This window comes from Plectropomus leopardus, chromosome 1, assembly GCF_008729295.1.
Source record: "Plectropomus leopardus isolate mb chromosome 1, YSFRI_Pleo_2.0, whole genome shotgun sequence".
In the NCBI taxonomy this organism is placed as follows: Eukaryota; Metazoa; Chordata; class Actinopteri; order Perciformes; family Serranidae; genus Plectropomus; species Plectropomus leopardus.
This window is the reverse complement of record NC_056463.1, coordinates 24292492-24315072: the sequence shown is the minus strand read 5'-3', so window position 1 is coordinate 24315072 and position 22581 is coordinate 24292492. Positions and strand designations below refer to the sequence as shown.

General features: G+C 38.5%; 1 protein-coding gene across 1 annotated transcript in view; it reads right to left on the bottom strand.

Annotated features, from left to right (window-relative positions):
* Positions 1–3325, bottom strand: part of chs1 (chitin synthase 1) — a 30016-nt gene extending 26691 nt beyond the window's left edge. Inside the window, exon 1 of the mRNA XM_042487807.1 lies at positions 3279–3325. Within this exon, the coding sequence (XP_042343741.1) occupies positions 3279–3325 (47 nt within the window). The remainder of the gene's footprint in view (positions 1–3278) is intronic.
* Positions 3326–22581: the final 19256 nt, after the last annotated feature.

Here is a 22581-nt window from a genome sequence, read left to right as displayed (position 1 = left end):
ATAACAAGTAAGTGTTTGTGAAATACTGGAGGAAAGACAATCTTTCTTTTAATAATCAAACTACTGAGAACTGTAACACATAATATAATTAGTTAGTAAATGAATGCATTTTTGGTATCTATTTGTGTTTCTCATGCTGCTAAATGCTCCATATACCTCCGGGCATCATACTATTAATGATAATTATTTGTCTTTCTAGCTAAGGCAATTTGTCTATCCAGCGCTACAGTGAGACTATGCTGGTCACAGCTTCTAAAACTTCTAGGAGATTTTGAGCATCAAATACTTCTTCTCCTGGATATGGTAGATTAATTCATTTTGATTAATTTGTATAGGCCCCAACATAAATACCTCATGTTTTTCAGCAAGACTTTTGCTCACGTTCAAAACTGCTTGCAGTATGATGCAATATTACAAGAATCATGTTGTAATTCAGTGAAAAATAAAGTCACAATTGTTTCAAGAAAAAAAATCTACCTACTCTGTAGTTTGTTGTGCATGTTTCTACTCTGCTGATATGGTAATAACCCATTCAGACTGTCAGACAGACACAGATCCCAATTTGGGACTGTGGTCTCTGGATGAGGCAGAGTTTAAAAGGTGGGATGCTGCTCTTTATTTAGAGGTGGAAACATGAAACTAATTGAAAGCACTTTTGATCAGCCATTGTTTCTTTTGAATTTTACCTCACCTCCTCTGATAAAAGGCAGCTTCCCCACACTTTTTTAATGCAAAGCATCCAAACAGACCTAAGATGACTATGGGGACCCAGAGACATATAAACATAGCATTACCGGTCTACCAATATAATACTGTGAGTTAATTATTGAAATCCTGGATTATTATTGTTTTCAGTGGCCCTAACACCCCACCATATGTTGACAAACTAGAATCCCACCATTTGCTTTATATATTTTTTGGGCTAGTTTGTGGCTGTGTTCTGCAGTCTGCTGTGTTCACTCCAGTTTTCCCTCAGGACTCCTCCAGTAGCAGCCAGCTCTCTCTGCTCTACATGTGGAAATTCAACATCGCTTCTTCTTTCCATTTTATGGCAGATTGCAACCATTACTTTTGAGGTTGCATACTGCCCTCTACTTAGTACCACTGTCCCCTGAAACTCCCTAGAAACCTACGGCAACACTAAATAACTCAGACTGGAACAGAGCAGGTCCAACTTGGTCCCATCACTCGTCATGCGTACGTCATATTTGTAATTGACTCGACAGCCATAAAGTTTGTCCCCGCCTTAGGTGTGTGTTGAAATACAGGGGACATTTGTTTGCCTTTACAAGGAAACTGAACAAATTTTTAATTTTCTTTTAATTTTCCATATATCCTTTTCTCATACAAACCTGTAAGTAGCTCTGCCACACTGTATGTTTATCATAATACTGTGTTTTATTCTTCTCTAGGCCACTGCACATCTATGAGTGTTGTAGATTGGTTCAGCTTGCATACATTTTAATTGTTGACCCCCTGGTAATCTTACAAAACATATACGTAGATGTGCATTGCTGAACACAGTTGTTAGATAAAAAACATCAACTATGAATATTAAGACTTCTACCATTATTCTCAGACTTTACAGATACTATTTGGCACACAATAGGTTTTTTCGTAGCTCAGAGTTTTTAAAAATCCTGTTTTGTTGTTGAGAGTTGAAGTTGCTTTCCAATTAAAGCCCCATATCATACAGAGGATAGCAGAAAATAAATGAAGTGTGTTTAAAAAAATCTAACCTGCAAACAACTCTATTATCTTGACCTCAGAGATACCATCATGCAGAATGTGATTAAAACTGTAGTACATATTTAACACTTTGAATGGAGCAGCACTCCCTAAACAGCAGTCAGTATCTGCAGGGAGGATGTCAGCTACAGCAATAAAGAGAGGCACAGTGGTGCACAAGGGAAAGGGTAAATTATACTAAATAGAAACCTGGTAATACAATTTTTAATGATATATCACGGAGCGCAATTTAATGATAATATCCATTACCAAATATCTATCTCACTGACAATTAACCTCCGAATAATGTGTGCCTGTGGTCATTAAGAGGAAAAGCTTCCGTGTTCAAAACTGAATGGTATGTTGAATGTATTTCTTTCTAAATTTGTCTCACTCATATATCCAATCACAAAACTGTAAAACTTGATGGCACAATAAATTCTGTTTTGGTAGCGGTATTAGTTAAAGGATTACCCGTGCTTACAGTAGGAAATACATTCAATGTGATTTTTTTTTCCTCCTTCATTTCCAGTAAGTTGTAGTGGTTAAGCACATATTGAAGCCAAATTGTACATGGTGACCTTTTCCTCTTCTTTGTGTACTGTTGTACACAAATGATGGCAGCACACCCAAAAAAAGCTTTTTCCATGTTGGACAATCTAAAACTGGGGATGTAAACAAAGCCATCCTTAAACGTCATGAACGGAAAATGAGTCCTAAACAGATACCAACAACATCTGAGTTTGTACAGTAACATGAATAGTAATATAGCTTTTTCTTAAATATTCAGACATTTATTGAGGTCCATTCATCCCCAATAGCTTTTAATCAGTTTTTGCCAGATTTGTGGGGCAGAATATGATACAGCTTTTCTTATGTGATGTTTTTTTAACTTCGTAAACTAATAATTAGACCTCAGCTGCGACACTTAATCAGTTGATTGACAGAAAATGAATCAGATTTAACCACTTTGATAATCAGTCATGTAAGTCATAAATCAAGCAGTAATACAAAATATTTCCTTGATTCAACACTCTCTTTAAATAATAGTAATCTGTACATTCCATTATTAATCCTGATGTAATCAGGAATCCATATGTTATTGTGACACAAACAGATAATGATTGGCGTTACACCCCCAGTAATTTAAAAAAGAAAAAAGGCTGGTTGCTTGCTGGTTATTTCTACATCAAACTATGAGGCTACCATATCCATCACAGAACCAATTTTGTTTAAGATGACCAAAGGGCCTCACAAAAACAACATAGGTCACAAGAATAAAAATAGCCCCCTGGAAAAGAAGAGGCCTTAAAAGGAACTGTTGAAAGACACATTTTTTTTTTCCACTGGTATATTTGCAATCAGACAGGCGAATTTAGATAAAACTGTGCTAGCCGGGCTTAGAAAACTGTCATCCACATAAATGTGTATTTAAATTATTTTCATGTCACATATCACCCTTTGCCTCTCAGCTGAAACTTTAGTCATCACCTTTAAAAAAAGCAGAAACTAAACATAGTAATCTTCAAAAGGCAAAGGTTAGGTTTTACCTGTGTCGTCCCTCTCGTTTCTTTCCTCTGTATTTAATGTCCTCCATCTTGCTTGTCTATGCTGCTTCTTATGGTGGCCAGTGTAGAGTCTGTGTGTCAAGGAGAAAAAAATTCAAACAGGGAGTTTTTTTTTGTAACAGATTGGCTACGGTATGATATGTATTTTAAGTGACACAACCTCAAGACAAAGAATAGAATTTCTTTAAATTATTGTCAGTTTTGTTTTCACTAAATCATGTTTGAATCTTAGAAAACAGAGTTTACCCCAGGATCTTTAATTCTTAAATTGATTTGATCTTGATCCTCAAGCCTTTAGCGATTTATCCTCCGAACCTTCAGTTCACCTCCAAATCACAAAACTTCTTCCAAACTCAAACATCATCAAACTTTTATCCACAGAAGAGAGGGTTTACTCATTCAAAGTAGAATTAAATGATGTGAAATCCCACAAATGTATTTTTTAAATTACTTACACTTTAAAATTGCTTAAATTGTTGAGTCGACTGGAAACCAACTCTGCCAAAGTCTCCGTCAATCTGTCAGTTAGTTTGTCCTTTGTCCATCTATTTGTCTGTTATCACTGGTTTATGAAAGAGACACCCATATAGACAGTAAGGACCAGCCCTCTAAAGTGTGTGTGCACATATGTGTGTGTGTGTGTGTGTGTGTGTGTGTGTGTGTGTTGTGACTAATCAAAGTTTGTCACTGACCAAAAATTTTCGAGTCATATATCCAGTTTTTATGAGTGGCAATAAAAAGGTACAAGGATCATTTACACTGAAACACACACACACACAAATGTGGACTCCAGACTATTTCCAGTGTTTCACACACCTACTTTTATGTCACTACTCGTGCACATACACAGGTGAACACCTGTGCAAACGCGCACACACACACACACACACACGCTCTCTCTCTCTCTCTCTCTCTCTCTCTCTCTCTCTCGCTCTCTCTCTCGCTCTCTCTCTCGCTCTCTCTCTCTTTTAATTAACTAAGGCCAACACTTATCTTTTCTGTTTTGTATTAAAGATAACCTTGCCCAATGTAAATGCTGTACAGAGGGTGTATTAGTGTTGTTTTGGGGGATCTTTCATAAACCTCCATTCCACTTTATTCTTCATATGCATTCGGTCATATACACATACATATACATACGCATGCGCGCGCACACACACAGCTGTGTGTACAGCACAGTATGTATGTGTGTGTGTATATATATATATATATATATATATGTGTGCCCAGTATTTTAGACTGAGCTTTGTATACTGGTTGACATATGAAATGTTTTAGGGGTTTGTGAGCGATGGCTCAATGGAGGCATGAGATGGCAAGTTTTATCTTTGTCTTATCTCACACTGGTTGTAAAGCTTATCACCCTACAGGCACCATGGGAAGCAGTACTCTGTTGTTGTTGTATTATAACCTAAATCTCATTTTATGGTCTCACACCTAATGTAAACAGACATATTTGCCATAGCAATAAGCATTTCTATCACTTTTGGTAAATATGGTCAGGTTTTTTTTTAGCATTTTCTTGTGGGCTATTCACAATTTCAACATGTTAAAGGTAATTTCTTCTGTGTATGTCAAAGTGTTAACAATTGCTCCTGCACAAAAATAACATAAAGCCTCAATCAGTTTGTGTGAAGTGCTGACCCTGCTGGCCATCAAAAATTTTGTGCGTGACTACTACCACTGGGTGTCAGTACAGGGCCTTGAATATAGCCGATGCCTACGCTTGACTGATTTTTCACAGTTTGTGTGTGAATGTGTGTGCATGACAGGAAAAAGACTATATACTCACGTTTTTGTTTGTTAACATACTTTCATGTGTGTCTTATATCGTGGTTGTACATTTGAACTATTCTGTTTTTGTGCATGTGTGTGTTTTACATAAGGCCCTGTGCCTGCTTGTTAATCTGTCTGTGCGGGCTCAAAAGAATGTCTCTGTCAGATTGTGGACTCTCATTAAGATGCTGTGCCAGTGCATAATAAGCTGGCCATATGGTCAACATGGTGGTGGTATCTCCCCCCACCTTCAGGTGGTTGAGTTTGACAACAGTCCCACAATAATAACACACAGCAACCAGAGAGCAAAGCACCAAAGAGAGAGCAGATTTTCTGGGTTTAATTTGGAGAAGCAGACATAATTTGCACGGTAAAACATTTCAATAAAAGGTCTCTTATTGTTCACAAATGGAGGAGGACTAAGCGAGCACAGGAAGTTGTGTCAGATAAGAGCTTGGCATCTATCATTTCTCAGTAGCAGTGATCCCCTGCTCGACAGTCTTGCTCCATGATCTGTGAAATGTTGTTCACATCACAATGGTAATGTCACTGAGGGCATTGTTACTGCTATTCACAGCTGATGCCTCTCACATCTACAGAAAGGTCAGTTTGCGAGGTACCCATCCCTGGCTCTGACTTGGACACACTGAAATGTTCAGTGCCAAACTATAATTAGCAGCCATATGGGCTGTGTGTTGAGAATAACGACCTGCTGTAGATCCACATGGAGAGGTTACTGTATGTTGTCTCTCACTATTTATTGGCTTTTCAGAGCCTGTAGAATGGCAAGGGAAGAGTGAAGTCGTGAACGAAATGTTAATCTCTCTAGATTGGTCTGGAATGTCTGGTGGAAACCACTATCATCTTCATTACCCTAACGATGTAATAGTTTAACTGATTTTAAATTTTAATTGTGAATCAAATGGCTCCCTGTAATGTGAAAGGGTTTCTGGCACTGCCATTGTCACTGCCTATTCTGAAGCTGTATATAGCTGTAAGCTACTTTCAGCTCATTGTTTCAGGTGTGTATGGTTGAGTCCATCTTATGTAACACTGTGGGCAGCTCACAAGCTCACACCAGCTGAGTGTACAATACCTGTCCAGTGAGTGACATGGTGGAGAGCTGCAGTAAATGAGGAGCTGTTAAAAAAAAGTTTCATGTCCAGCAAGCCCAGGGGATTTGGTACAGTACATACTCTTCTCAGCAGTCAGACAGGCAGAAGACCGCAGTGGGATGTCCATGTTGCTGTGCTTCTTTTTGATGTGTAAATAATATCAGGCAATAATTTGGTACATGATTGATTAAAACTCGATAATTGGACATTCCAGGGCTTGTTGGCCTGAGTTTGTTTTGGACGTTACTTTCTTCCCTCTTGCAGTCAAAAATGATAGCTTTGGAACTACCATTGAAATATAGTGGGGAAAAACATTTAGCTTCCAACTGTTTCCGAAGATACATTCAGACACCAGAGAAGGCTGAAATGCCACTGAGCACGATGAATGTGAAAAAGAATATTGCTGATCGATACATTACTGAAAGAATTTCTGAAAATTATGCACAGCTAGAGCTCTATGCAGGCCTGAGGGCAGAGATCTGCACTGATTGTGCTGAAAGAATACATTTAGGTCAGAATCCATTAAGGCAAGGCCCCCTCCAGTTCACCACACACACACACACACACACACACACACACACACACACACACACACACACCCCGTTGATTCATTAATTTCCCACCCCTGTGACTTACTTAAAAGGAAGTCATATAAAACTATTTCCACAAACTGTGCTACTAATTGCAAGGTCAAATTTGATGTCCCTCCATGTCTGGTTTAAACAAAAATAGTTGAAACCGCAAATCCAGTTTTGTCTGACCTTTTAGTTGATGTACACAGGTGTCACATTTTACTACCATCTCCTGCTGAAAATGGAACAATGTGCAGTTTGATGTCTGAGCTCTGCCAAAATAATTGCAGAGCAACTATATATAGACAAAATACTATAGGACACAAAGACGTTGTTCTCAGCAGAAACTGAAAAGAGGAAGAGTGCTATTAAGATAAATGTTCAGAAACATCACATTCATCAAAGTGTTTCAGAACTGCATTCTACAAATGTGGCTGCATGTCATCTGAAACAAAATGAGGATCAGGACAGTCTGCTTTTAAAAAGAAATGCCTTTGATCTGGCATGGCTTTACTTGACTTAAAATGACACTTGTTAGACTCCCAAATCCCAAATATAGGAGAGGATTTGGTTGACAGATTGACAGAATACAATTGACACAATCCTAATAATAGAATGGCAATGAAAAGGTGCTGTGAAATTGTCATTACTGAATGCTGTTTTCTGTGCAATTTAAGCTTGCAGGCTGAGGAGTAAAATTAGAGGAAGAATGATTTTATTTTTTACACAAGATTCAGCACAGCACTTCTAAACCTGGTCCACACGATGAGCCCGTAGGGAGAGGTTTTTGGTGTGCTTGTGATTTATTGTATATGTGATTTGAAAATGCCATTTTAATCACAAACAAATTCCTGTCACATAGCAGAATAATAACAAGCTGAAAGTTTTTTCAGCTCTTATCTGATAGTCCATCTTTAGAGCGATAGGGGAGGGGAGAGAGAGGAAGTAATCTGCAGCAAAGGTCTGCAGGGTAAAATCAAATTGCCCACCCCCTTGTATGTTAAACTTAGTGATTAGAAAAAGATAAACTCTGTAAAATAAAGTGCATTATATTTTATTAAGAGCTCTGGAATAAATCCTACTATTGTGAAAGTTAAAAATTTCAAATTAAGTTGCGATATAAAAACTCTCTTCATTTTTGAGGCTGTAGTTTGTGATTGTTTTTTTTTTCAGAATGCAGTTCTAACATTTAGTTTATCCATGTGTGAATCCTCTTGTAAGACATAACACTGAATACAATTCAACCCAATTAAACACCAGCACTAATTTCAACCTTCAAGATAATCTCTCTGACACAATTTCAACAAAAACTGAGTGTGATAAGGTTGATAAATGTGGACTTTATTGCAGGTCTGCTTTATTGGTCAGCAGAGGATTGCAGAAGGATTTCTATTTTTCTGGATAATGCCTTATATTTTTTGTGTTATGCTGCCAGACAGTGTGCTGAAAATAAATGTACACACTCTGTGTAGAACTGCAGAACTTTCTGTGCTGTCTAAAAAATAAAAGTCAGCGCTGTGGCTCTTTAATTCACCTTGACCAAAGCCCAAAATACACATGATTGAATTTCTACACTCAATGACACACTAGACAGTGTTTTCCTCCCTTTATTATATGATTTCAAAGTCAAGAAACTAAAGAGTAGTCTCCGAGAGACCGTAAATCAGATGCTAGTCTGAAAACAGGCTCTTAACCAGAGAAGAAAACTGACCCTTTATCCCCCAGCCACGGTGGCTGATGGCTCACAAATACCAGACACTGTGAGATCGTCAGACTAAATTTTAGAAAAGGCTAGCAACTGACTGCTAAGTAGACATAAACAGACACATTTTATGGACTGTCTTAAATCACCTCGTGGGGCACCATTCCCAAAGTGGAAAAATGCTATTAAATCAATCAGTCTCAAAATACACTTAACTATCAATATGAAACTCTGATTCTGATAATAATTAAATGCATAATTATAACCTAAATTACCACATTAATAGTTAAGGGTGAAGGCTTTTAGAGCTCTTGACAGTATTTAGTGATTTACTCACTTTTGTACATTAAGCAGACAGCAAATGTAATTCCAAAAACATTTATTCAAAAAGTAAAGCAGTTTAAAACAAAACACACAATGGGCCGCATGCAGCAACATTCTCTTAAATTTCTCTTAGATTTTCTCTTAATTTTCTACTAAGAGAAAATTTAAGAGAGGTCAACTCCAGATGTACCAAACGCTCTCACCATCTTAATTTTCTCTTACCCGGATGTGCTCAATGATGAATCCCACTTGATCTGAACTCACCCATTAGCATAGGTAACATCCCCTAAACACTATATAAGGGCAGGTTTTGTGCCGTGTGCAAAGAGTCTAGCACATGGCCAACAATGGAGAGATGACACCAAAAAAGGCTGTAAGAAGAAGAACTTCTGCACTTGTATATTTTCATATTTTTTTGTTTGTGTGAAAAAATCTCAATTTGTGAAGAAGTTATCTAATAAAAGTCGTGCAGTAAAAAGTACAATATTTTCTTCTAAAGTGTAGGCGGGTAGAAGTGGAAAGAGGCATGGCATTAAGGTAATCAAGTAACCTTAGATTTGTACTTAATCACAGAACTTGAGTAAATGTACTTAGTTACAGTTCAGCACTGGTGAGCAGAGGGACGCACAGTAACTGAAATTACAGTCAAATATTTCCTCAAATATAAAACTTTTTTCCCTTTGTTGGACAACAATTTGTGGACTGTGAAAGCTAGATGTTTTTCTGTTATCTTGGTATGAGTGCTCTGGACCACTTGTGAAAGTTTCTTTTACCTACGAGCAAAGCAAAAATAGGAAAACATTGGTGAATCCCAAAAATCAATGGGTACTAACAAAATAAGAACAAATTCTGGGTACAAGCAAAAATAAGAGAAAATTTGTTTGTGTGAAGTTTATTGCATGAGGCCCAATGTTTCCTAACAACTAATATATTCAAATATGTATACAAGTGTGGATGTGTAATTGTGTGTTTGTGTGTGTGTTGGTTTGAGCGTGAACACACCAAGAGGCAGAGGTGGATTGACTAACAACAGAAGCTACAACAAGATACCAGATTCGAGATGCTAGATCAAAGATGGCCGCAGAGTGAGGAAGGCCTTAGCTGACCATTTGGTTGGTCAGACAAAGGAACAAAGAACAGGCGGGAACTTTAAGTTCCTTCTCTGTGTTCATCTGTTGAGAGCCAATTTGTGAGTGTATTTCTTTGATCTAATAAGTATAAAAGGTGTCGGAGGAGGTCTGAGAACAAGAAGCCAGAAGCTCATCAGAGGCTTCTCTTTTTGTCTGTGTGACAACCTGGCGGGTCACAGAAGTGAACCAATCGTGTTTGGAGAGGAGTCCATGGGAAAGGTCTACCACTAAGGTACGAAAGGCGAAGCACCCTGGGGTTTGAGGCACATGGCTGTCTTTTTGTTCCAGAGAACAAAGAACACACAGTCTCAGCCACCATTTTTCAATGGAGCTGGACTTACAGGAGATGCCTTCACATGTCCAGTTAAAGTTGCACAAATGAACCAATCATCTGTGTAGTCCCGTGAATCCCAACATGCCATAATGCTTTGTAATGTGTGGTCTCTCTTCCTCTCTTCACATTAATTACACAGGTGACAAGGTCCGGTGGTACAGTGGGTTATTTAGTAATTGCAGGTTTGGTAGTTCAATCTCCAACTCCTGACTACATGTCGGAGTGTCCTTGAGCAAGACGCTGTGCCCCAACCTTCTCTAAATGAGCAGGTCAATTGTATTATTATTTTTATTGTATTATTATTATTATTATTATTAGCAGTAGTAGTAGTTAAATAAAAGGCTATTATTATTATTATTATTATTATTATTATTATTATTATTATTATTATTATTATTATTATTATTATTATTTATTATTAAGGGAGATTTAATGTGCAACTTGTCATATTGACTTCAGACTTGCCTCAGACATTACTCAGACCTGATAGTAAATTATCAATGAGTCCAAAGACAACAAAGTCACCTTAACCGAAACAGGGGCAAAGTTGTTTTCATTTTCATCACAGGCAACAAATGTACAACAGCAATTTAGCAGTACAGCATTAAGCAGAACATTAAAAAATAGTGTCAAGTTATGAAAGACACATACTAATGAAATGAAAATATTTAAGACATATAAAACGACATATGACACCCTGGTTTGTAAGGGCACGACAAAGCAGGAGAGACACTGTTTTCAGAAGTTAAAGTAATCGAATTAAACAAACTTAGATTCATGAAATGCATAATAGAAGTACAAACACATGGAGATTGGAGGTCAATAGAACAAGTATTGTGGAGTGTGCATGAGTGAGGAGACAACATGTGAATGAGGTGCATCTAAACAAAGAAGGAACAACTGAAAAGGAACTAAAGCTGCATTTCTGAACGGGTTACCTGCAGAGAGGGAGAGGGAGAGGGAGACGAGCAACAGCCAGTGCCTAGGAGCGCTGGGCCCAGGTGTTTCCAGTTCGCACTGATGATCCCCTGCCCCACCCACCTTGTACAGTATCTGAAAAACAAGGTAACAAAAGACAGATTGGCAGCGAAGGGCAGAGGTTGTCACAGAGGACAGTTCAGTTTTTTCTAGGAGCCTAACAACGCCTTTGCAATACTCTGTCTGTATTGTTAGAAGTGTTTTCAAACTGTGCCTCTGTGTTTGTACATAAATATGTATGTTCAAAACATTTTCATTGTGGAACAGATGGTATTTGTTTGAAGTTGTATCTCGGGTTATCAGACAGGATACTTTTGTACCTGCAAACCCTGTTTCTACCACACACTTGCCAACTTTTTCTACTATCTATTAACCATGCTTGTATTATTTTTCTAACCCACTTTAGATGAAACCATGTCCACTTCTGCATGAAAGGTGGTTGCCAAATGTCAAGGCCTGTGGATTGGCTGTCAGCCAACGGCTAGTTAGCGCCATTGAAAGATGCTGCTGCTGGTTTGCTAGCCAGCCCACCCGCGGTCCCCCTGCCTCACTCCTGACCACTCGAAGACTACAAAGCTGGTAAGTTTACTGATCCACATTTGCATGCCTTGATTTTCAACTAGCACTGTCATCGCAATGTTTGCAGATGAACAGTGTTTGGCTTTCCTGCATGCTTCTATCATGCCACCAACTCCTGGCCCAGCTTAGCCGTGTGCTGACAGAGCTGGTTAAAAATCGACCTGTAGGAAGTAGAATTGAGTCTGTGACTGTTTGCAAAAACAGATAAACAGAGGAGAGGCACACACAGGTAAACAAGCATGATACATAAAGAAGATAGAGAGGCACTAAAAATCTACCTCTTGCCTCTAAGGAGAGGGATGATAGCGGGTCAAGTTCCTCAATGTTTTTTTTGGCAACGGTGGTGTTCAAAGCCACTGATGAATTCAAGCTGTACCATTTCAAATGGCGGGTAACATCCAATTTGCTACTGCCATAGCCATATCAGGCTGGCTGACATTCATTAAGCCAAAATGTCATGCAGCTCACTTTGGCCAGCCGCATGTTTTTATCTAAAGTGGGTTGGAAAAACGATGGACGCGTGTTCCACTGACACTGATAATATTGGTGGTTAAACCAGCACTATTGTAAGTATATGGAGGTATATTGTAAAAGGTTTAAATACTGTATGCATTTTTTTTTTACTTTTGCGAAACTGAAAAGTGTACTTGACTCTTTTTGCCATTTAAAACATTACTTAATGCCATAGATTAGGAGTAGAATTTCTTCAGGTTAAACTGCAGCATTGCCTTCATATGAAAGATTTGTTCCAGCTGTTCAAACAAAAGGAAAATGCAGGAGAGCTTGGACAGATACAGATATTTTATTTTGACATTCATTCTTGTTTATTTCAGCTTTAGCTTTAAGTGAGTGGACAGACATTTAATTTCAGAGGGAAACATAAAGCAAACATTTCATATTAAATGAAAGACTGTCCTAGAAGGTAAAGGAGATGAGATACATTGAAATAAGGTTGAGGATGAATTTCTAGAAAGAAAGAGATAGAAACTGTGTGTCCTTTCTTGAAGGACTGCTGGCTGTAGTATTGCAACAATGATATTTACATTTTACTTTTACTTCATGTTCTTTTCATAATCAGGTACAATTAAAAAGAAATCTGTTCTTCTTCCTTCTTATAGTACAATAGAAGTTGTTTGTGTGTTTATGCATGTCATTGTGTATCAGTTATTTTAGCTCTAACTTTTGTGACAGCTTTTTAAAAAGTGTTCTAGAATCTCACAGAGAACTTCTCTGTCTAAGCGTGAGGTGAGGTGTCTGTTGATTAACTGTAAATCAGCTCATTTCTATAACATACCATTAGAAACCCTGCAAATGCCAAATAGCCATCTTAGTTAACAAATAATTATATATGAATCAATATTACCAAACAGTGTATTGCTCTGGAAGTGCTTTTTTAGGGTTCCCACACATCTTAGAAAACATTGGAAAACACCCGACCAATTCTCCAGTTATGGAAACACATGGAAAATAAGAGAAAAAGCTAAATGTCCTTAAAATCTTGTGTTGTCCTGGAATTTTTTTTCAGCATTCTCCTATTTTCCTTTAGCTGAGAATGAACTGGTATATCAACCAGAGCTCCAAAAAAAAGATAACATTGGCATCTGAGAGGGGTAAGTTAGGTTCAGGGTCATTTTACCATTCAAATGATAGTTTAAGGATAAGAGTAGGGCGCTCTTGGTCATGTTGTTGAAATGCTGTGGACAAAAATTCTAACCAATTTTGAAAAACGGGTTGCATCGCGCACATGAGGAGAAACTTCACAGACGTTATCCTCTCTAATCTCAAACATGCACACACTTAAAGATTTGAAAATAACCACACACCACAGATTATTATCAATATTATCGTGCCAGAGGAAGCAGAAATGCACCACCTCACGTTAGTAATGCTTTGCAGTGATAAAAACAAAAGCAGGAGGCTAAACGAGTCTGGATGAGAAAATAGAGAACTGCTGGCTAATGTTAGCCACAAGGGCTGTAATGTTTACTGTAGCAAGGGAAAACCACCAGCTGTGCTGTACTGATGTAATCTTAACCATCGTCATCTAGACTTTAAAATCGAAATATCAAACTTGTTTGGATTTTATTGCCATAAAAACTCTTCAAATCTTGAAGATTCTGGAGGGCCTGCTGTTGAGTCTTGATCTTCACTTCCTTCCATAAATGTTGTACTAAGTTTCAGTCTGATGATTGACTGGACCATTTCAATTCATTTAATTTCGTCCTTTGGAAGCCATAGATCCCTGTCCGTTGTACCAGCTAGATCATCAGTGAAAAATGTCCTGGAAAAGTCCTGGACAGTGATCTCTAGAAATGAGTGGGAATACTGTTTTTATTTGATAATGGCACACCTGTAACATATCAAAAACTCCTAACCCAGAACAACTCCAGTGGAGCTGCTTAGTGGCCCAGATTAATTGGAGAAAATACATCTCAGGACACATGAACAGATAATGTTTTAACCGAGGATTATTTCCAAAGGCAATTGGTATTTTATTTCCTAACTTCATTATTTTGTTAAGTTACAGGTTACATCAGAAAAGTACCTGTTTAGTAGAAGGAGTAAATATGGTGGAACAGGGCTCCTGGAAAAGGGCAAAATTATAATGTACCAAATCTCTTGTTAATATGTCACAGGTGTGTTTTTGTCATGTATCTAACAACAGCAACAAGTGTGACTCGGCGTCTGAGAACAGAGGACATGAACCATGCATTTTATAACAAAGGCCCTGCAAATGTCATATGGCGCCGTGTGTACAGCCGATGAACTCTACTGATCAAGTCATGAACAAGCTCTGAGCGCTGCCCCGGTCTTTTTGTGTCTACTCTGACCGTCATTTGCAATTCTATCAAGTCCCAAAGAGACACATTCCACTTTCTGTTCACCTCAGGACAGAATCACATTAAAAATATTGTTGGTGTCCTGCAGAGAGAGATGCTAGAGGTGGGGGTGTACTTGTCTTTGTGTGTGTGTGTGTGTGTGTGTGTGTGTGTGCGCATAACAGCTGTAATGAAGAACAACAAGCCAGATGGCATCAGCGTCTTTGTTCTGCTTTGTTTTCTTGCTCACTCACCTCACCGTGTCTGTTTGTCTTTCCCAGTCTCTCTCTCTGTCTTGCTCAGTCTTTGAGTTTGAGTTTGGAATCATGTTTTGTTTCCAGCATACATTTAAACAAAGTTGTACATTCTTTTTGAGGAATTCTCATCAATGATAACATAGGACTTGTGATGTACACAAATAGGATATGCATGTTGCACATCCTAATCTAGTCGAACTTTTGCCTGGTATCTACTTGAGTCGCTCTTCCTCTTTATCTCTTTCTCTCTTTCTCTGCCTTTGTGCTACAAACAAACACAGCAAGGGTTTGAGTAAATTCATTTTCATTTTAACCAACTCAGGAGGTGGGTACATTTGATTTAAAAAAAAACAAAAAAAAAACCCCAAAACAAAACAAAAAACCCTCTCCCTATAAAGATCACATTACGCGGATGTCAGGCAAATTCAGATTAAGTCAGTCGTAGCTGGAGTCTGAACATTTATTGTTTTTAAAAAAAATGCATGTGATGTTTGTAACACTTTAATAGGAAAGTAGAGTTATTTTTACCTTAATGATGAATTGTCTCCCACAAAACTCCAACTCTGGCATTAATTATAAATTATGAAAAATGTATTGTGAGACTGTGTGTTACACTGTGTGTTATAGAGGTCAATAGATCTTGAGTTTAAGTGACATTATACAGAATGATTATCATAGGGAAAAAGTGTCACTTTTCACTTTTTATTTAGCTGCAAGTGAATAGGTTCAGTGCTAACATATTCTACTCAAACACTCATCCACAGTGTGACTTTCCATGCTTTCCTTGAAGTGATAGAAATACATCAAGACTGCTATTTACCTGTGTTTTTTTGCTTTTTTTGACCCTTACTTAATTTAGTATGCCTCTTTTTTATAAGCAGTAAAACTTTTGGTGTTGTACCAGTTACCTGCTGCAGCTGTGTAAAAGTATTGTAAGTTGTGACTCTAGCTTACCTTTAAGTGCCATGTTTTTAAAATATATTTTTATAAATAGATATTGATTTTAACACTTGTTTATACAGTTGCTCATATGATGAATAGTTAACAGAGTTTAGCCACTTGTCCTGTCAAGGTGCAACGTGTAAGATATTCCCAGAATTTTTTAGCATTGAAAAAATTAACTTAAATTTCAGCAGAAAGAAATAATAGTTTTGACATTATCCTAAAGAAATCTGTGTGGTGCATTGCAGAGATATTTGCTGAAATTAGCATGCTAACCAGCTAGCCTCTGCTTATCCTCTCCCTATAAAGATCACATTACTTTGATGTCGGGCAAATTCAGAAATGCACATTTTAAAAACATTTTCACCATGTGATGTTTGTAACAGTTTTGTAATACCACTTGTACCTTGAGAGGTGATAGTGAGTATAATTTTTTGTTGTTTTGAGATACCTATCATCCCCCCAAACATAAAGCTCTGCTCTCTTTTTATGTCTTCAAAAGTTTTCTCTGGTCCCATTTTGCTTGCTCAGCGCAGTGTGTATGTGGTTGACCAAACAGTGTCTGCAGAAGGTAAAACAATGTTCACAGTTGCTACCCGAATCAATACAGCCCGCAGCTGGGTGCTGCAAAGCAAGCTAGCTAACAGGCTCACTAGTGCCGTTTGGTTAATGTATGTGGTTACCATTTGGGCAAGACCAAGAACATGCCATAATTTAGACATTACGCAGTACGGAATTTATGATACTGGTATGGTTAGGCCTGCACCTTCGGACCAGTATGGTGCCAAGCTAAGCTAGCTTGTAAATGTTATACTGCTGTTTCAATCCAGACATCGATCAAAGCCAAAATGTGTCCAGAGCCAGATAAAATGAGTTTTTCTTTTAGAGAAAAACTACCAAAAAGCCAAAAGAAACACAAAGTACAGACAGTGCAAGACAACACAAACCTTAAAAAAAACACTCTATTTACATACACAAGGGCATGTGATGAACCAGCCAAGGAAGCAATATTTATCCAGCCATCCATTTTCTTTTATACAAGCGTTCTGTCAAGGTCAGTGAGGACAGACATCAATCCAAATGTGCATAGGAGTGGTGGAGGACATGTGTGAAGACAGTAATCACAGTTCACCCACTGTAACTGGCATGCCGATGGAAAGAAACTATGGAGCACCCAAAGGAAAACTCACTCAGAGAACGTGAGTGAAGAAAGGTCCCAGGACTCTCTTGCTGTAAGGTCACAGTGATAGCCAGTGAGCCACTGTGCCTGCCTGGCAGCAATATTGGATTAAAAAAACTGTTTCCTCATTTTTTATTTTTTATTTTTTTAGATTTCACTTGGGGTTTGCTTTGTTTTAGAAAACCAAACTTACTCAGCAGAGAATTAACAGAAAAGGGAATGAGGAAATGGAGGGTTTGATGATGGGTCGAGGGTGGACAGAGGCAGAGAGGAATGAAAAACAGTGTGGAAAGAAGGGAGATGGACTGACAGATGAGAAGGAGAGAGATAATGAGGCAAAGGGAGAGAGCAGAGTTGTGCGAGCAAACTGGGAAAATCAAATGGGGAAAATTAAAAAGGAAGCAAGAACTGAAAGGATGAAGGGATAGAAAGAGGAATTAAGGGCAGGTGATAAGAAATGGACAAGAGGACTAATTGAAAGCAAGTGAGGGAGAAAAGTATGGGCTTGGGTTAGTGGAAGAAGTGTTTGAGAGACAAAAAGAGACTGTGTGAGGAGGAGATAGGGTAGCAAAACAAATTAAGAGCGGAGGGGGAAAAGGAATGGGAGGCTGAAAGAGTGACAGAATGAAAGAGTGAAATCAGATGGAAAGGCCTCTCTTGTTCATCCAGGCTGAAAGTTGAATCACAGTTACAAGCTTCTGGCTTCAGACAACCATGTTTTGTATATATGTGTGAGTCTGTTTTTCATTAAGCAGTGGTAAAGGAACATAGGCATTGTACCGTATGTTCGTATCATTCTATCTTGTACTTCATTGGAGTGCACACATAGGGATTGTACCGTATGTTCGTATCATTCTATCTTGTACTTCATTGGAGTGGACCCAAATCCAATTAGGGCTACGTCCGAGAGCGGACGTAGCCCTGCACAAGGTTTTATCCTGACTAGCATATGTACCTTATAAATAAGTTTGGACGGATTATTTGCAAAGAAATCAGGTCAACACGAAATATCCTCTTTCTACTACAGTACTGTAAAATAGTCTACACTGCTACAGTAGTCAGATGATAAAATGTGTGTAAAGGCACTGAATGTAGGCGGTCTCTGTTGCAGGTTTAATTATTCGAGGACCTCTTTGTATTCACATAATTCATTTCTGACCACTTGCAGTCACCTGATGTGGCGCTTGCATTTGCAAACGATCTCATCTGTCATAATGATTTTTACAGAAAAGCACAATGAGGTGTCAGGGAATGATATATAGTATAGGGCACAGGTCCGCCACACAAAGGCTGGCACTCCTGCCAGACACATCCACTACACAATAGGAGTTTGTAGTTGATGCTGAGGCAGGAGACCATGGACTGTGCAAAGGCCCAGATGTCCATTCCTAAGTGCTGTTTCTTGAGCACAGCAAAACATCTGTAAGGTGAGATTTATGCAGACAGGTTTCAGAGTTATGATCAAATTTATTCAGGCAATAAGAGCTCATAAAGAAACCAGATGGAAGAGATGGGAAGCAGATTTATTTGTTTTTCAGTATAATATTATTCAAGTTTCTTTATTCAGTTATATGCGCTTAGTATAAGCAGCAAAAATTACATAGACTACAATTAGGGCTCTACAGTTTACCTGGAACTTTATATGCAGCATACCCAAATTCATAGCCATGATACCTCACGAGCCTCTCCCTCCTCCGTAGTTGCCAGCTGGTCGTCTTTTTCTTGCTGCACAAATGAGGGAGCAGACAACAACAAGAATTCCTCATCAACAAGAATATGGGAAATATTGTATACTGGTACTTAAAATCTGTCCATGTTTACATCAAAGTCCAATATAACCAAAATCAAAGTGAAGAATGCTGTAGTGCATGATGTGCGAGCAAAAAAATACATAAACTAAGAAGAATGGTATTTAATGAGCAGTTGGAAATTTGACCATTGTGTAGTGTACTCCACCTCTAACAGTGAGAAGTCTCTATATAACAGAATTTTTCCCCAACTTTCTTTTATTCTCTCTCCGAGATAAAAGTCAGTATGAAGATGAATGATGTGACAAAGACACGATGAAGATGACTGGTTGATGATAAAGATGACAGAAGGATGAAACATGGCTGGAGGGAAAGTTCGGTCAAGGTCTTTTCTGATATTTTTGGGAAGCAATGGCACAGGTGCACAGTGCAGTCAACCGCAGAGATCACACAGGGCTCTGCATCTATGTCTGATATTTCTGAGGCCAGAGGCATGAGGTTCACCTGTGATGCAGGTAGAAACTAAGTGGGATTTTGAGGAATAACTTTGTCAGTGGGCGTGTTACTGTTGGGATGGGCATCAATCCATCTTGTCATTAAAAACAGTGGACTCCCCGCCATGCGGTAATGACTGTTTGGTAGAGAGGAGGATTGCCTTTTCAGTAAAATTAACTTTCTTGAAGAATTTATGATCATAAATAAAAGAGGTTTTTGTGATTCTATGATGTGACCCTTAAAATATATATAGTTTTGCTACAACTGCTTGGTCTTGGGGCACCCAGACCAACTATAAGGTGGCAGGCGCTTTACTGTCCAGGTAGCATTGTTTAAGGTTGTACCCATCCTTTCCATTTCTTCACACTGTTTTTATGTTTGTTGTATGACTCCTCCCACTTATTTCCTGAAACCTTGTTGCTGTTAGCTATGTAAAATAAATGAAGGATTCACCCAAAACAATATAAATTGTAAAAAGTTCTCAGCATTGTGGGCTCAGAAAAAGTTTTATATCAAATGGCATCAAGGCAAGCAGAGCACCTGAAAAATCAAAGCACATCAGAGCAAACAGATGTCGATGGAGGCCAAAAACAAAAACAGCAAAAAAGGAAAAAGGTCATAAATCACTAAAAAAAACTGGTTATTTTTTAAGAAAGCAGCCTGGTGCACAATTCACTGAGGAAAGGTACATTTTCATTCCAGCTCAAAAATGTATTCAGATTAAATGGATTTATTGGCCAAAATATTAGCAATGGGAAATTTTCCCCCTTTACGTTAGGTTATGGTGTCTGTGTCAGTCTCAAAATCCCATAGTGGTCGGGCACCATAAAAAGCATCATTCCACAGCTTACAGACATGCACACATTGCACACACGCACACACAGAGTCCCTTGTAGTCGTCAACCCTGACATCTTCATCCAGGCTGTTCCTCTGAATCATCAAGCTAGCCTTCATTTTTACAGCATGCACCATTACACCAGTCTGCGTGTGTCTGTGTGTGCTATGTGTATGAGGCATACAAATACATATGTTTTGACACTGAGAATAAAACCAAACACATAAAAACAGACACAATACAAGTAGTACAAGAGTAGATGATTTTAAAATGCATTATTTTATGTTATATAATGCCAGCTCTGCATATCTGTGTGTATATATGTGACAGGGACAGAGAAAGCGTGGCAGTGTGATGAGTGTGAATATGAATGTGTCTGTTCCAGCTTTATAAATGTCAGAGTCATTCCTTCTCATGCTAGTATTTTGTGCTGAAGTGTGGCAGCTGATGCAGCTCTGTGCCTTAATGATTGGAGGCAACAAAATGTTCAGGATAGGCATCTGCTAATGTCAGCTTGTAAACACTTACACTTGGGGTGTGAAATGGTTAACTGTGGCCTTTTTAAAAAGTTTTCAACTGATAGTAGCCAAGACCTACTAGTCTCAAGCTTGAGGCTTTTAACCCAGAGAAGCCTGAACTAGACCAGGTTAAAACCTAGTATATGGCTGGACTTTGTACAGTGGTTCCCAACCTTTTGCCTTCAGGGACTTCTTTACTATTACTGAGTAAACTGAAGACGTATTTTAGGGATATTTCATATTATGTTAAATTCATAACAATAAAAAATAAATAGAAAATAAACTAGCACCTTGACACATTTATATTGTCTCAGCCATAAAAAAGATCCCTTATTCAGCCACTCTCCAATGCTAATAAGGTAAAAAAAAGTACTATTACACAAGTGTGATTCCTACATGGACCTTCACTACACTCGGTATTTCTTGCCACCTCTTCACTTGTTGTCTCCCTCTCTCTGACTCTTACTCTGTTTCTCTGGGATAGACTTAAAATAATTGAGTTGTGGTCTGCTAACTGTCTTTCACAGTGTAATTCAATTGGTTTGCCGTCCAATTATGATAATGTGTAATCTGATTTCAGTTAGACATGATCTGATTACACTGTGGGCATTATACATTTATTATTACAGTAATGCAACACCTGGAAAGCCTCCGTGTGTGTGTGTGTGTGTGAGTGTGAGTGAGAGAGAGAAGAGAGAGAGAGAGAGAGAGAGAAACAATGAGACTGAGAAAGGCAGAGGACAACTGGCTTACAAAAAGAGAGACAGGCATTAAGAGGGAGAGGTGTACAGAGGCATGCAGTCGGAGAGAGAGAGAGAGAGAGAGAGAGAGAGAGAGAGAGAGAGAGATTTTGTACTCGTGGAAGAGAACTTGATTAATTTCATTGGACCTGACCCCCCAAACAAATCCAATATAACTGTCTGCTAGCTACTTCTACAGCAATCCCAATGGTGTGTGTGTTTGTGTGTATATGTGTTTGTGTGCGTGTACATTTTTTTTTGGATGTCTGTGTGTGTGCGTTGCTGTGTGAGCCTGTACGTTTGTCTTTGTTTGGGTGTGTATGTGTGTGTGTGTTTTTGTCTGCTTGACAGTGTGTGTCTATTCAGTTAGTAGCCAATAGGTCAAAGCGTGGGTCAAGGTGACTTAGTGAATCAAAACAAGCTAATTAGCTGCTAACCTAATTAGCTTGTCTAACAATACAGGTAAAAAAAAAGAAAAGAAAAAAAGCAACATTCACTCCTCCCTCTGCCTCTATCCTCCCGTTCCTTAATGAAATATGTGTCTCCTCTCTCTCCTTTCTTCTCCTTATCATAATCAGTCTCTTCTGGGCATAGACTCAGAGTTTAACCTCCTGAAAGTCAATTTGCCTTCCTACTGCTGTCTCCTCTTTGCCTTTCCGTTTTCTCTCTCTACTCCTGTCCTCAGCATACCCCATTTTTTCTTTATTGCCTCTTGTCTCCCCTGCAACTCCCCCTGCTCTCTGTCTCACTCAGCAGGGGAGCAACTCACCTCTTGGGGTGGAGAGGATACAATGTTAAATCTCCTTCCCCCTGTAGTCCTGCTCCTGTGGAATTTTATTAATGACCAAATACTGAGAGAACACCAAACACATTTGGTGGTAGCAGTGGTATAGTAATAGCAGCAGCAGTTGCCTTTTTCCCCTTGAAACATTTCACTTTAAAACATATTTGATAATTAAACTAGAACTGGTACTTTTTGTGCCACGTTTTTGGTTGTCTGACTCTCCCATTCTTGTGAATGCGATATCTCAAGAGCCTGTTGAGCGATTTTTTTTTTTTTTTTTTTTTTTTTTAGATTTAGTGAAAATGCTTACTTGCACTCAAAGATGAAGCAATTAGTGAAAGTTTTGGTCAAGGTCAGTGTGACCTTGTGTCCATGTCATTCTCTTGAACACAAGAACTACCTCATGGAATTTCCTCAAATGTATTGTTTAGAATCTGTGGCCAAAAGGTCGAAGGT